The sequence below is a fragment of the Dunckerocampus dactyliophorus genome, chromosome 20 (assembly GCF_027744805.1).
Source record: "Dunckerocampus dactyliophorus isolate RoL2022-P2 chromosome 20, RoL_Ddac_1.1, whole genome shotgun sequence".
Lineage (NCBI taxonomy): Eukaryota > Metazoa > Chordata > Actinopteri > Syngnathiformes > Syngnathidae > Dunckerocampus > Dunckerocampus dactyliophorus.
The window spans coordinates 4,486,255-4,502,648 of NC_072838.1; the positions used below are offsets into that span (position 1 = coordinate 4,486,255).

The window sequence follows — 16,394 nt, forward strand, 5'->3', positions numbered from 1 at the left end:
TCTTTATGGTCATTTTATGACTACTCTCATCCGCATACCACAGCCAAAATATACTTTCTTTGTTTTTTCTTGTAATATTTGAGCAGCCATGTGCCCTTAAACGACTCACTTTCTGTGTACGTGGCTTTGTTTTGAGCGTACTCAAGCGGTTCCTATTGTTCTGTCTTCCAGAACGTGCTCCTGGTGGAAGTCCCGCCCTATCGAAACCAGCGACTGGCCATGCCTGTCCACGTCAACTTTTACGTCTGCAACGGCAAGAGGAAACGAAGTCAATACCAGCGCTTCACCTACGTGCCATCCGCAGGTAAACACGTCACTTCATTCCACGTTGTATAGTATTTTTAAATTTTATGTATATTGTATTTTTTAGGCCATATATTGTAAAATATTATTCACTATTCACTTTATTCACTATTATTCACCCATAAAAATGTCGATTTTTGGTCAAAACATCATTTTTTGTATTGTATTTGCCGTTTTTTACACTTCAATCAACGTATATTAGTAATGTCATGTAATGTATATTAGTAACTGTCTTCCTGTCAATTTTCTTCCCGTAATTATATCTTTAGTCCCATAATATTTTGACGTAATTTCGCAACCTAATTTTCCAAAAAACAACTTTATTCGTTGTTTTGTTTGTTCCTCATATTATGACTTTAAATATATGCGTTTTTAAACATTTGTTATTTTTCCTCATCATATTACAACCTAATTCTCGTAAAATTGCCACTTTCTTTCTCCTTAGAATACAACTCTTTCCTTTTAATATTTTGACTTTATTCTCGTAAAATTACAGCTGTGTTTTTCCATTTCTGCTGTTTTTTTAATTTTCCAACTATTCATAATATTATGACTATGACTAAAATTACTTGTATGACATTATTTTTCAACACATTGTTTTTTTTGTAAAATGATGTCTTTTTGTCATTTTTTTTCTCTTAATATATTTTTGTAATTACTGCAGATTTTTTCATTTTTTTATGTTGTTGTTGTTCTAATATATTTGTAGAATATATTGTACAAATGTTTGTACATTCTATTCATTGCATCTAATACATCTATGGCCGCGCTTTGGACCCCCCGTCCTAGGCTGACACTGCTAGCGATGACAACACAGGCGGGAATCTCCCTGACTTGGAGGTTCCTTCTGAAAAGTCAGTGCACGTGTTTCCGAAGCCCCTCTTGTTTTATGTGCTAAACGTTGTTAAATGTGATGTTTTCCACAGACTTATTAGACATATTTTCAGCTGCTGGAGCGTCTGGTGGTTTTGCGAGGGAGGAACAAAGCAACACCATTATTCCATCGAAAGAAACAAAAAAAACCCAACTTTTTTTCCGTACCTGTTTGTCCACGAGGGCTCCGGGGACTGGGCACATGAGGGCGGGCGAAGGGACAAGCTAAATAAAAAGTCATTAAAGCGTAAGCAAGCGTCCAGTGGGTGTGGCCGGCTCCAACACAGCAGCATTGTGATTGCAGTGGTAGTATTTGTGTATATTTCCAGCAACTAGCTGCTAAGGTACTGCTAGTACTTCAGTGAAGTAGGAGGCCACAAGTGATGAAAGAACCATCAAAGGTTTTCTTAAAATGAACTTTAGTCATGATTGACAGCTCTTATTTAAACACGTAGCGGCTTTTTCTCCTGACACGAGTGGCCGTTTATTTGGACTCGCAGCAGCAGTGTTGGATGCGGCGTCAGGAGAACAGGCGTCCAAAGAAAATGGAGCCGTTTGTTCTCGGAGCAGCTGGATGTTTCTGGCGTTGATGAGTCATCATCTTCAGACACAAAAAGTCTCATTGATGATGTGTTTGTTTGGCTCAGCTAGCAACAAACCCACCCTCGCACGCCAAACGCACTTACTCACATCGTTCTTCTTCTCCCCCTGCAGTTCCAACCATTAAAACGGAGCCGCGGGATGACTACGACGGCCCCCTGGTGGGCACCCCACGTGAGACCGGCCTCTCTTTGCAGCCCAAGCCGTACTACCCCCCTCAGGTGACCTCCGAGCTGAGGCCCTGTGTGGTGGGCGGGGCTTACACTCAGCAGAGATTGCCGACCAATCCCTCTTCAGCTTCCTCCCCGAGCAGCAGCCCCAAACTACATGACCTGTCTCCCCCGCCGCCGCCCTTCCCGATGCCCCATGTTTCCATCATCCAGGAGACCCCCGGTCGATTCCAGCCGCCCGGCCTCTACCGGCCCGGCGTCTCCACGCCGCCCTCCACGCCAGCTTCTGGACCAGAGGCGCCGTTCTCCCCGACTCACTGCATGGCCCCCAGTGGGGGCGGCGGGAGCCCAGGCGCTCAACAGCAGGGGAAGGCACCGGAGAGGGTGCTGCAGGAGGATGGCAGCCCCCCAGCGCTTGGCGTCAGCATCAAACAGGAACCACAGGAACTGGACCAGATGTACCTTGATGATGGTGAGTAGATTTTCCTGGGACACCCCAAAATCTTGTAGGAAGGAGATGTTCCTCATCTAGTGCCACCAAGGGCGCTTGCTTGCCACTAGGCACCTGCTTGAAACCCCAGCCCAGTTGGGGGGCCCCCCCGAGGGCTGACAATCTTTGAGCTTCTATAGTGGTTGCTCTATGCAAAGGGGCCCCCTTTGAATTTTTGCCGAGGCCCCCAACAGAATCTAGAATCTCCTCTGAGCACCACCCTTCAGTTACGGCAGCACCGCGATTGGTCCCCCAATGCCAGGGTGTTTGCATTTCAAACTGCATCGGAGATTCACGATGAACAAGTCACCATTGTCGTACCGCAGAGACCATTCTTGCGCTACTTCCTGCGTGACGTCTGGCGTTCACGCTCGCGTCTCCTCGTAGCGCCGTGAGGTGCAATTACGCCGTCGCCCCAGGTGGTTTAAGTGCACCGCCGTAACCACAATGGACCCTCGCTTGTTTTCATTGGCTGCCTTTTTACGAAGCGCCGCCATATTCATGTGGCTTCTCACGTCATTAAGGCTTTCTGTTCCCCCCGGCGGCCCCGCTCAGGTGTAACGTTTCTGTCGTTAAAAAATGTCAGACGACATTTAAAACAGAAAGGTGTGTTATTTCACTTCAACGCTGCCACTCCAGCGGACAAGTACGCAATTTTACTTCTTTTTTTTAAGCCATCCAACGGCTTGTTAGCGCTCTGCTTTTCTTCCTTGGACTTTTACAGCTTGGGGAACAGAGCAGCTGTAGCTTGCTAGCCTTGTAAAAGCTACAAAGAGTTAGCTCTAATTAGCCATAAGGGCTACACCAGTGTACCGTTCAGGCACGGACATGGACTCCTCCTTCTGGCAGCCTTGGATACACAACCACACCAGAGTGATACTCCTTGTCTCTCAAGCATCTCTGCACACCGTCCACTCAAAGGTGCCCACTCTGGAAAGTCTGAATCATCTCGTCTGGCCGCAGCTTGACCGTCTGGCCTGCGCTCCTCTTAAAGGGACCTAGCGAACTTTGGTAAAACCTTCAAGGCATATTTTAGTAAGTAAGTAAGTAAGTACTTAGTTTATTTTAGTAGTGTGCGTACTACCAAGTGTACACTATGTGGGTGTACTACCAAGTACAGTGTACAACCACGCAGTAAGTTTGTTCTACGCAGTGCATAGTAGTACATGCATACTACCATGTGTACACTATGTAGTGCATAGTAACACCAAGTGTACAGCACATTACATGTAATACATAGTATTATGTAGTGTGTAGTACAAGTACATGCATACTACCAAGTGCATGATATGTATTGTGTAGCACTAGTAAGTGTACACTGCGCAGTGCATACTAACATGTACATGCATACTACCAAGTGTATACTACCTAGTGCATAGTATGACTAACTGTACGCAATGTAGTGCGTAGTACTACCGAGTATACAGTACATTTGGCACTGTGCTATGTCTGTGCCTGATGTACTATGTATTATGTACTATGTATTATGTGCTACCAAGTGTACACTATATTGTGCATTCTATCAAGTGTGCATTATGTAGTGTCTAGTACTACTAAGTGCTAGCAAGTGTATGCTCCATGGTTTGTACAAGTACATGCATACTACTTAGTGCATAGTACCACCATATGTACACTACATAGTGCATAGTACTACCAAGTGTACATTATGTGTGCTGCCAAGTGTACACTACAGTGTAGTGCCACCAAATGAATGCACTACCAAGTGTGCACTACATTGTGCATCGATCGTACTACCTGTGCACTATTGAGTGTACACTACGTAGTGTGTACTACTAAATGACTACTGTGTACTGAGTGCTGTAGTAAACTGCTACACAGTTGAGGTATAGTATGCACACTTCTAAACTACTAGTTGTACTAGTGTACTATTACCATGTAGTAACTGTACAGTGTATGTTGTACTTAAGAATAGAGGAAGTCTTTATGAGGCCAGAGAAGTCCAGACCTCCAGCCTGTGCAGCAGATGGTGCGTTGTCTTGCCACAATATTTGGACGCTTGTAGTCCAATTTCTCTTACGGTCCATCAAGTGTCGATTGTTGAGACATTGAAATTTTAGCTGCTTTTCTTTTAAAGTGCTGCTGAAGTACAGCAGGAGCGCCTCGCAGTAACCCAGTAGGATCCCCGAGATCAGGGCCAAGAACATCTCGTGGCTTGTGGTCTGGACTTGTTGAACGTGGCAGTAAACTTTGGAGGTGGTGGAGAGGGATGCGGGGAGGGAGGGTTCTCTTCTGCCCCTTCCAGACTTTATTCTCTCTGGTCTTCACAGTGGTCATCTTTGGAACACAGTTCTTCCTTGTTTTTTTTTTTTTTGTGAGGCCCACTAATTGTTTGGGAGTTCCTCGTCTGTCTGGGGCTTCCTGGCTGCTCGGCCCGCCCCGGTATCAGGCGCCGCCAGCTGCGGTGGACCTCCACGGGACAGGAAGCTGGTTCCTGGATGACTTCATATCGAAGTCCACAGGCCTCCTCGCCTGCTGGAAGAACCGTCAGGGAAATAAGCTCACAGTGGACCTTCATGCTCGGCTCCACAGTCACTCATCCATGTTTGGAATTCCTGATGTCCAACACGTAAATAGACAAAGAAGAGGAAGTCCACATCGTAAACAACAATGGGGGACATATTTCCTTCTTGACATGTGGATCATGAGACTTTCTTGTCAGGGTTAGGATTAGGATTAGGCGTTAGGGTTAGATTAGTAGTCTATACTTAGTATACTTTAGTAGTGTGCGTACTACCAAGTGTACACTAGGTAGTGCATAATACCTCCAAGTGTACACTGTCTAGTGGATAGCACCGCCAAGTGTACACATAGTATTACGTAGTGTGTACACTATATAGTGCATCCTACCAAGTACTTGCATACTACAATACATAGTGTGTAGTACTACCAAGTGTACGCTACCTAGTGTGTAGGACCATAAAGTGTACGTACAACCAAGTGTAAAATACGCAATGCGTACTAAGTGTACCACCAAGTGCACACTACGTGGGGTGTACTAACAAGTGTGTGCGTACTACCAAGTGTATACTACCGAGTGCGTAGTACCACCAAGTGTATGCAGTGTGAGATGCTACTAAGTGTACACTACGTGTAGGGTGTAGGGTGTAGGGTGTAGGGGTTAGTTCTTCCCATTCTGAAAGTCGAGCCATGAATCAGTGCACTTTGCTGTGTCTAGCCCCGCCCCTTTAGGTACCTTACCACTGAGATTGGAACCCCAAAAAGGAAGCCAGTGAGCGCTCATTGGTACCCTTCACAATTTGGCGGAAAGCAGGCTTTAGTTGTCATGGCAACCCAACCAAAAACAAGCATCGATCCCGCTCGCTCGGGAAGTGTTTGATCAACACCCTCTTGCCTGGGGTGTCACGCAGGGACTATTTTTAGCGCCCCGTTGTAAAACGTGGATCAATACATTGACTTTTTTTTTCAATTAGATCCTCGGCTTCAAATGTGGCAGCACGGTGAAAAGTAGGCCATGGCGACCGACTAACACAAACACAACGCGGGCCAAAGAGTTCCCTTTGCGACCTCGCAGAGTCCTGCTGAGTGATGATGTTATTTCGTGACAGCGTGAGGCTTGAATGAGCTCTAGATGGTACAGTGGCGCCCTCTCGTGGCCATAAATGGGACTGGTATTGATGTCATCACTAAACACTTCCACACGCGTTTTTAGAACCTTGTTATTATTTAGTCTTTGCGGGTGGAATTCCGACTGCGAGACGCATTTGGAGACAGGAAGTGAGCGTGTTTGTTTACATGATGTATTACAAATATGAAAGCAATCCAAACACTACTTCTTGCTAACCCTCTTTTTTTGTTTGCCCTCCCAGTCAATGAGATCATCAGGAACGACCTGTCCAGCATCTCCGTCCACAGCCACGCATAGCTTCCCCCACACAGTAAGCAACAAGTGACACTTAAAAAACCAGGGGAGACAAATGTGGCCACCAGGGTCCAACGCGTGCCTTTGTCATTTTTCAGTCTTATTTGACATTTTTCTGTGTCGCAAGCGAACCCACAGCCAAGAACCAGAGGACCAAGCATTGCTTCTCCCGACGCTGCACTTTAGAAATGAACCAGTGCCTACCAGTCATGTATAGAAATAGAAATATAGAAAATAGAAATGCTCACACAGAAAGAGAAAAAAAGTGCCTTTTGGACCACAAGCAGCAAGAAGATAGGAGGAGAGTTTATGTAGCTTTTGCTAAAGTTTACAACCAGAAACACAGCTTTAAAATATTTTATAACTACCTTCTGTTAGGAGAAATACAATTATATAACATATGTTTATGTTCAAAGTCAAGCTAAGCATTCTTCTTCCGCTTTCATGCACTTACTGTACAGGGTTTTTTTGTTACTTTTCTGTATTTTTATGCATCTAGACAATCAAATTCATCTTTCTTCTTACAAGAACAAATCATCTCAAATTTAGCTGAGCTCAACTTGCTTCTTGTTCCTTATCTTATGTTTGTTTCTATTTATTCTGCTTGCATGTGCTCTGTGTATTCGTGTTTATCATGCAGCCTTTTATTGCACAGCATTTATTTGTATTTATGACTTTAAATGCATTTCAGCCAAAGAAGCATCGACTTGTTAACATAATCCACATGTTATGTTTCAGCAAATTACCAAAACAGGTTCTTGTGTTGTAAAATTGTATTTTTATGTGGACATGACACGTTTTTAAACCAAATAAAACTGTTTTGTATGAAAGTATTTCTCCTTCTGCCAGCACACGAGTCACCTATTTATTTTAGTGTTTTTGTCACGTGTGTCATTTCGGAAAGCTACGATGCCTGGCACTCTCACAGTACCACACGACCTCCATACATTGACTTTATTTACTCATCTTTCATATGCAAACAAGCCAAGTGGTGATTTTTAGAGTTCATTTTGCACGTTAATTAAGACCAAACATACGAGCTGATTCAAGTTTCAACACGACGATAAATACATTTGCAAACCAAATGGAAATAAAAACTAATGCAAAACTCTAACTAAATGTTTTTCTAAAAGCATTTTTAAAAAGTAAAATAAATAAAAAAATCCATGTTATAAGTAGTGAAAATGTAATGAGCACACGCATCGTCTTACCGTAGTCCTCCTGATTGTTTTCTTTTCCTGTGCAACGGCGACACCCAGTGGTCCAACATCGGCCTAGCAGGCTGACCTCCAGTGGCAATCTTATGAAAATCACAAAGTTGTTTTCTTTTGTGCTCGGCTGCCTCGCACCTGTTTTAGGTGCTTTAGGGAAATGAGGTGTCATTTTGCCATCTGCTGCTGCAGCCGTGCAAACACCTGGTAAGACCCTCACCTCATCACATTTAGAACAAAAAAGTTACGGTAATATAGCGATTATGTTGGCAAATTACGTATTTTTCAATAACTAACTTTTCAGTCTTATTTGACATTTTTCTGTGGCCATGACGAGCACTGTGCTGTTTTTGAGGACTAGCTGCAAAAACGTTAAAGATCCTTTATATGACAGGATTGCTGCCAAGTCAAAACATCCTCTATATATCCTCTATAGCATTCTGCTGTTTTTAAGGACCAATTGAAAAAAAAAATGCTATTCAAAGATCCTCTATATAACGGGAGTGCGCTTCTATTTTCAAGGGCTTGCTGCATGTCAAAGATCCTATAATGAAGAGAAGCGCTCTGCTGTTTTTAAGGACGTACAGCTAGTCAAGATCAATGGTGCAAAAATGCTCTGCTGTTTTTAGGAATCTGCATACAAAAATGCTACTCAAAGATTCTTTGACAGGCATGCTCTGCTGTTTAAGGAGCAGCATCCTGCTGTTTTTAAGGACCTACTGAAAAAAAAAAATGCTTGTCAAAGATCCTCTATACAAACAGGAGCAGTCTACGGGTTTTAAGGACTGATTGCAAAAAGACTAGTCAAAGATCCTTATAACATGAGTGCTCTGCTGTTTTTAAGGACCCGCTGCTGTTTTTAAGAGCAGATTGCAAAATCACTAGTCAAAGATTCTCAAACAACAGGAGTGCTCTGCTCTTTACGGATCTACTGCAAAAAAGATCCTTAATATGACAAAAGCGCTCTGCTGTTTAAGAAAGGCTGTATTCCAAAAATGTTTGTCAAAGATCCTCTATATGACAGGAGTGGTCCGCTGTTTAAGACCTTCTACAAATCTACTCCTCAAAGATCAACTATGTAACAGAATTCTGCTGTTTTTAAGGATTTGCTGCCTAGTCAAAGATCCTTTACATAACAGGAGCACTGTGCTGTGTCTAAGGCTCTACTGCAAAAATGCTAGTCAAAGATCCTCTATAGTGCGTATGTGTTGCAGTTGCAGAGGAGGTGATGCCATCCATCAACGAGACCTGTGAGCTCCAGACGGCCCAGATGGCGTTGCTGGGTGTGATGGACACGCTGACGGTGCTGACGGGTCAGCCGCTGGCGGCGTGCCTGCTGTGGCTCATCTTGACGGCGAAGCGCGCCCACGTGGACGTGCTCAACTTCAACCTGGCACTCTTCCACAACTGCCAGTACGGCATGTCCGCCGCGCACCTGTGCATCATGCTGGCGTGGCCGCAGGCTCAGAAGAGCGTGCTCCAGTTCCTGCTGGTGTACGCCCAGACGGGCGGGCCCATGAGCCTGTGCCTGGTCTGCGTGGAACGCTACGTGGCTGTGGTGCACCCCACCTCCTACTGCTACCTCCGGCGGTATCGCTGCAGGGAGCTGAGCGCCGCCACCGTGTGGCTCATCTCGCTGCCCTCCGCCTTCTTCGTGGCCTTCGCACGGCGGAGCCCCAACACCTTCACGGCGGTCGTACAAAAGATCTTCCCCTTCTGCCTGATGTTGCTCATGATGGTGGTGGTGCAGCGGTGCAGCGCCAGGATCACGCTCACCCTACAGAAGGCCGGACCCGGCAAGGCGACGCTGCACCCATCTAAGAGGCGCGCCCTCGCCACCGTCCGAGCCACCAGCACGGTGGCTGCGCTCTGTTACATCCCAGTGAGCGTCCTCACTCACTTCAACAATCACGAATCCCTCAACACCTGCCTCATCACGACCTTCAGTATCGGCCTGCTGTCTCTGGCCGGCATAGTCCACCCCGCCCTCTACCTGTACACTCACCTCAGGTGATCTTCCTGTCTACACTAGTAAATATCTAGATATAGTTCTTTATTCTAAAAATACAATTTAATGAAACTATTTCACAATTTCCTTTGGTGAAATTGCTGAACCCACCACGCACGTTCATAAGCTAAACCGTTATGGTAAGCAGGGGAAGCAAAATCGGCGGCTCGTTATCATATTTATCAAATCTCATTCGATCAGGCTGATCCGCTTTTGTGTTCATGTAAGATGCTATTTCAGTTTGCAGGTTGTAATTTGTTGTGCTTATGTTACATCTTACGTGCTCTTATTATGCGAAGCAATAGCAGCCTGTAAAGCAAAGCAGTGCAATGCCCTTTACTTTACAGCCATCCCTCCTTTATCGCGGTTAATTGGTTCCAGACCCGGCCACGATCAATGAATTTCCACGATATAGGATTCAGAAGTTTATAGAAAGATATAGAAGGTTTTTTTACATTATTGGAGCCCTATAGACATGAAATAACACCCCTATAGTCACCTTTACACTCCTATTATTCTTTGTTTACACCACATTGCAGCTTTTATGCTGCAGGGACTCGAGACAGCCACTAGCTAACAAGCTAACCAGCTAACCAATTAGCCTCAAATTGATTTATTCTAAACTTAAGAAGCCAAAAACTTACGACTTCCTCCTTAGGAGGAGAACTTTTTTTCCACTTTATCATGGAGTCAACATGCTATTGTTGACTCCGTGACTTCATGCAGTATTAAGGTAATGTAATGTCAGGTAACGTGTCATCAATGTTTTGTGTCACTACTGCCGCCTAGTGACCAGAATACTACATATCATACTGTACTGCATACTGTATTGAAATACAGTAGTATTTCAATATGTTTTGACTAATAATAGAACAGAGTCTACCGCCAAAGAGTGAACATTTATTTGTTTCTGAAAAAATGCAATATAGCGAGGGAGCGCTAATCGAACTGCGATATTGCGAGGGACAGCTGTAGTTACATACATACTAGCTGTTAGCATTGTTAGCATTTACATTTCATTGGGATTTCTGTCAAACCTACAGAAGGTAGGAGTTAGGACTTTTTACGTACATGGCACCTAACTTGCTAAAGATTTGCTTTGGCACTGTGAGCAACGGTCTATCAAAGCCTGCGATGTTCCCATGTGATGCCAAGATTAACAGTGGAAGTGATGAACAAGAACGGTGGAGCTACTGAGTCCTACTGAGAACATTTTTTGTTCTGTTTTTTTTGTTATTTTTTGAGCGATGGTCTTAAACTTTTGATCAGCTGATAAACAGCCATATTCAGTTTAATTGTTGTTTGTTCATATTGTAGCTCTACTTAAAACCTCATTAAGCTTTTCTTTTGGGCTTGGATGAAGCAAAGCCCAAAAGCCACCAAGTCGCTCCCGAGGTTAGCAGGTTAGTTAGCAGGCTTTGAAATGTAACATTTCTGTCTGAACATTTCCAGTTTGTTCCTCTGCAGTTTCCGGCTCTGGACTGGGCTATACTGTACATCAGGTGTCACCAACACACTGCCCGCGGGCACCAGGTAGCCCCCCATGACCACATGAGGCACCCGCAAGCCTGCTTTTCATTCAGGTTTTCAGTTAATAATGTGAGAACAATAGAAAGAGAAGTATTCTGAAACATAAAATGTGAGTTGTGGATACCAGCATTTTGTGAATGTTTTGGTAACAAGCATATTTGATCTGTTTGGGTTGAAATAAGGTATGAAAATCATTTTTGCCGAAATTTCATTTTCTAAAAGTAGCTCTCACAAGAAAACCCGTTGGTGACCCCTGCTGGACATGCTACGAAGATGCTAGCTGGTAGGAGGAACACATGATGGAATAGATTTAGAAAAATAATTATTGTGGAACTTTTCACTAGTGATTCAATTTATTGTGTATTAGCCTGACATGGTTCTCTATTGTTAGCAATGACAGCACGAAAGCTATCCTGTTCAATGTTTGTTGTGTCAATGTCAAAATCATCATAAAAAAACGACATGTAAATAAAAAAGCCACTCCCGGCCACACCTTTTTTCCACATTCGTAAGGCGACTGTAGCATTTGAGATATTTACATATGACATAAACAAAAGGTGCCGCTAATTTGGACCAATAAGCAAAAGAGACCCTCACATAGTTGATTAAAAGTCCTGAATAACAATATCAAAATGTATTCTAACCACTTGGCACACGTGTGGACATCATCATGTTAGCATGTAACAGCTGCAATGCTGCGACCTGACCTCCCTCAACTTGCCCCCCTCCTTCAAGGACATCTGGTGTTGCACGGGTCGCCCGACGCGAACAAGCCGTACACGCTCACCAGCGGGAACATGGTCACAGCACCCAGCAGGGAGCCCAGCTGCACCACGGCGCCGCACCACACGAGGGCGCTGTGACCCTCATCACGCAGGATCACGCCGATGACCACCTTGACGTAGGAGAGCGTAAGAACGAAGACTATCCACGCCAACACCTGCAGACGGGGGTGAGGGTTAGTCTGTTGTCTCGTATTCGCTCTACTAATGTTTCTCCACTCACCATGATGACTCCACCCGAGTTGTCGTTCACCAGCAGGGGACACGGACTCAGAGCAGCCATGCTTATTATAAAAGCCCCCACACCGCTGCCAAGCAACGTGAGCGCCCCCATCAGCCAAAAGGATCTGGTGACAATGTTTAAATGAGCTCTGAGACAATAATCCCCATGCTCTGTTTGGACGGGATGCTTGCCAACCTTATCTGGAAGAACATGGCGATGAAACAGGCCAGAGGATTGGACACGGCCGCCAAGGTGGCAGACAAGTGGTAGACGTTGTTCCCGTACGGCATGCACGAGTACGACTGCACCGAGGGCAGCACCACATTGGTTAGAGCGTTGGTCCACGCCAGAATCCCAAAGATGTAGAACACCTGCATCCAGCTGTAAGTCCCGGTGCCAAAACTGCTCCTGCACTTCTGGCTTGAGGGTGGGTAGGGATCCATCATGGGCCTCTTCTCGACCCATTTCTTCTTCTGTACCCCGTTGGTGTACTGGCCTTTGGGTGTCTCCCTTGCCACCGCAGGATGATGGTTCAACAGTAGGAAGGCCAGCAGGCACACGAGCATCATGGCGCTCAAGAAGAAGAAAAACACCTCCGCTGAGAAGTTGGCCGGCTGGTGCTGAGCCAAGAGTTCAACCGTCGTAGAGAAATTGGTGGCGTTGTGGGTCTGGTTCTGAGACTGAGTACCGTTGACACAGTGAACCACACCGACACCCTGGATGAGTGCTACCACAGCCGGCAGCAGTCCGCTCACTCCCTCGCCGATGTAGTAGGTGGTGAGGTACTGACGCTGGAGTCGCATCATGAAGGGCAGGAAGGTCACAGAGGAGGTGCAGTCGACGGCAGCGAGGAAGAAGGTGAGCACGAGCAGAGGCACACTGTGAGGAGCGCCCGTCACTACGACCGTCTCCTTCCAGAAGAAACCCAACAGGAGGCTGGCCACAGTGCCGAGGGCGACGATGACGTAAATGACGGCCGCCTCGTTGAGGGATTCCGGACGGAAACGGTGCATCAGGGTGACGAATAGCGGACCTACGTTGGCCATCTGGATTAGAACGGAAAGGTAGGACGGAAGGTACCAGCCTTCCGGAATGTGGGGGACGATCAGGGGCAGCTCCACCCACAGGCCATTGATGGAGACCCAGGAGCCCATGCCGAACAGGCACGCCAGCAGGTGAGTGAGGACAGACATGACGTAGGTTTCCTTCTAGAAGGAAGAAGCTTCACAATTAGCAGCTCTGAAACTCAGCAAAGGATATTGATGGAAAAAGACACATCAGCAAGTATCATGAACAACTAAGACTAGTTTAGTGACAAACTACGTTCATACTTTAGCAGGTTTTGATGCAGTTTCACTCAGAATGACGACCCATGCAGCCTTATTGACGTCTCCTACAACTGTCTTACAAATCATTTCTAATATAGAGAGAACTTGCACATATACAAGCATACCATACCAAGCATACCAGTGTGCTTCAAGGTCCTACAAGAGCCAAAGAGAGAACCTTCCTGTTTTGAGGCAGCAGTGCTAACCACTCTTCACACTGTGCTACCTTGCATCTTTTTCTGAAGCACCCGACCTTACAAATGGTTTCCAGTGAGGAGAGAACTTGATAAGTGGTGGACCACAGCGTTGGATGTTTTTAACTGGATGTTTGCATGAATCACCAACTTCACACAGATCATTAAAGAATAATTAATAATGAAGTCTTACAGATGACTTACACACCTACACAGCACACATAGCTGAATAATAAACAACAAACATAGAAACTTCTGATCAGACTTTAAATAATGTATAGATTTAAGCCCCACCCACTTTCGGTTTATGTCTCGCCCACTCCGAGTGCAGCTACGGATATGGATGATTTAGATGGGTGAACAGATACAGATACATATACAGATAGTGGTCTACTCGCTTATCCCTACGAACTACCCTTGCATCCTTTTTGAAGCACCCTTCAAATAGTTTCCAACAAGGAAGGAACTTAGACATCGGGGGGCTCCGGTGTGCGTCAATGGTCCAAGGTCATCCTAGTCAACCTTTTTACTTCGAGGCAACAGTGCTAACCACTCCTCCATTGTGCTGCCTATGCGTTCTTTTTGAAGCATCCTACAATTACCTTAAGAAGCCGTTTCTAACAAAGAAGATGAGACGTGGGGTCGCAGCATGGTTAAGGCACCATCCGACGTCACCCGATCAATGAGTCCAACAGAAAACAGTCCTGTTTAGAGGCAGCAGCGCTAACCACTCTTCCACTGTGCTACCCATGCATCTTTTTGAAGTATTACCTTTCGAATCATTTTCAAGCTAAGATGTGGGGCCACAGCACGGCTCAAGCTATGATCCTGTCAACTCATCAATGACTCAGAGAACCATCCTTTTTAGAGGAGCGCTAACCACAGAGTTAACCACACTTCCACTGTGCTTCCAATACGTCCTTTGTCAAGCACCCTGCCCTGCAAATGATTCTTTAAACAGATACCTCTGATTCAAGGCTTGGCATTGCTCAATTTGTCCACCACAACTACAATAATGTTGACATGCGTAGAAAACAACACAAAAGATAGTCTGGGATTAATATGTCACTACCCAGAAGCATTTTGGTGCCAACTTTTGTAGATGGTCCCGTTATAGTTAATATTTCTTTCTTTCTACAGATCTGGTCAGCCAACGGTACAAAGAACAGATTCCCTGACATTTTTATGTGCAAAATGCCAGGTTGCACATGCGACAAACCAGTAAAGGCAAAGACCTCATTCACTGCCATTTCTTAATTTGAGAAAACATCCGACTGAGTGGCTTGTTTGTTGACTAAGAAAGGCTTTACAGGACTGAGGGGATCAAACTTGGCCAGGGCGGACTTCAGACATTCCTGCCTCCCTGCAGACTTCATCAAGCTCACGCCAGACACCCTCCTCCACCAACTCTATTTTACTCCACTGTACGGTGAACACGAATACACAAAAGTTATCAAAGAATCACAAGCAACCCTCAAACCATCAAGATGTTTATGCAATATTAATATTAGCAAAACACTGCATGGGGAAAAACTGATGAAAAATCACATAATATCAAGAACAATATTTACATTACATCCTGAGCATTTAAGCATCAATTAATGACACATTTCTAAAACCAGGTGTACTCACGCGCTCTCGGATGGAGTCTTTGGAGTTCTGTGCCGAGCGACTGCAGCCCAAAGTCCGGGATTAGACCCTCCTTGCCGATAGTGGGCGTGCGAACGTGCACACTCAGCCAGCCATGACACGTGCTTGTCTCAGTGATTTCGTTGTCTCTAACCTTAAAAAAAAAAAAAAGACCCTGACTGTGTGAGACTTTGAGGGGGCATCACATGTTTTGGTTTGCCACCACGTTGCCTTCAGGCGTTTTTTTTTTTTTTAAACTGAGCTCATTCAGTTCATTTGTTCACTTACAAGCGTATAGGACTTTTTAACTTAACATGCACCCATTAGTCACTTTGTTATGTACAGCTGCACAATGATTAGGCAAGTAGTATTTTTGGAGATTCATTTTTATTATTGAGAAAACTATAGCAGGTTGATAAACCTCAAATCTAGCAAAAAGGATAAAACATTAGAGACTAACATCTAAAACATTTATTGTACAAAAAAATACCATTTAAAAAAATTAAAAAACAGCAACATGTTTTAATTAAGTGGGCATTTCAAATATATATATATGTATTTTTTTTTATTAGGACTGAAGTTGATTGAAAGATTGGAGCAAAAAAAAAAAAAAAAAAATCAATCTAGTGTTTTTCTAGCAGTTTTTGGGAGAGGACTTTTTTGTCCTCCAGTGCCTAGGTTCCCAAAGTGTGGTAGACGTACGCCACTTGTCATTGGTGGTATGAACACCTCATACGCACAGAGTGCACGTCATAGCAGAAAGAAGGAAGGAGACACAGCATGAAGTTGTTCATTGCTCTGTGTGAGATATATAAGTAAGTAAGTAGGTTTGAGGATTATGTTGTGTATTAAGAGTGTTTCATCTTGAAGGTTTAACTTCTATTGGTGTTCCAATCCCTGCACTGTGAAAACCTGTCAATATACTGTAAAGCAGGGGTCACCAAGGTTTTTCCTTGTGAGAGCTACTTTTACAAAATGAAAATGGCCAAGAGAGACTCATTTTTGTAAAATTTATTTTCAGAGCTTATTTTAAACCCAAACAAAGCGAATATGATTGTTTTACCAGAACATGAACAAAATGCTGGTGTCCACAACTCACATTTTGTATTTCAGAATGCATTTTTTTCTACTGTTCTTTCATTATTAACTGAA

General features: G+C 44.5%; 2 protein-coding genes across 3 annotated transcripts in view; one reads left to right on the top strand and one right to left on the bottom strand.

The window, feature by feature from the left end:
* The window catches only part of nfatc1 (nuclear factor of activated T cells 1), a 29,567-nt gene extending 22,447 nt beyond the window's left edge, over window positions 1-7,120 (top strand). For both annotated transcript variants that reach the window (XM_054764570.1, XM_054764571.1), the window contains exons 8-10: window positions 172-304; window positions 1,891-2,418; window positions 6,285-7,120. In XM_054764570.1, coding sequence (XP_054620545.1) covers window positions 172-304; window positions 1,891-2,418; window positions 6,285-6,340 — 717 coding nt within the window. In that variant the 3' untranslated portion in view covers window positions 6,341-7,120. The remainder of the gene's footprint in view (window positions 1-171; window positions 305-1,890; window positions 2,419-6,284) is intronic.
* Window positions 7,121-11,357: 4,237 nt separating this feature from the next.
* On the bottom strand, window positions 11,358-15,370 carry si:ch73-196l6.5 (riboflavin transporter 2). Its single transcript, XM_054764533.1, has 4 exons — window positions 15,246-15,370; window positions 12,287-13,299; window positions 12,092-12,215; window positions 11,358-12,026 (listed from the first exon to the last, which is right to left on the bottom strand). The coding sequence occupies exons 2-4, from the start codon at window positions 13,282-13,284 to the stop codon at window positions 11,817-11,819; spliced, it is 1,332 nt and encodes a 443-aa protein (XP_054620508.1). The 5' UTR covers window positions 13,285-13,299; window positions 15,246-15,370; the 3' UTR covers window positions 11,358-11,816.
* Window positions 15,371-16,394: the final 1,024 nt, after the last annotated feature.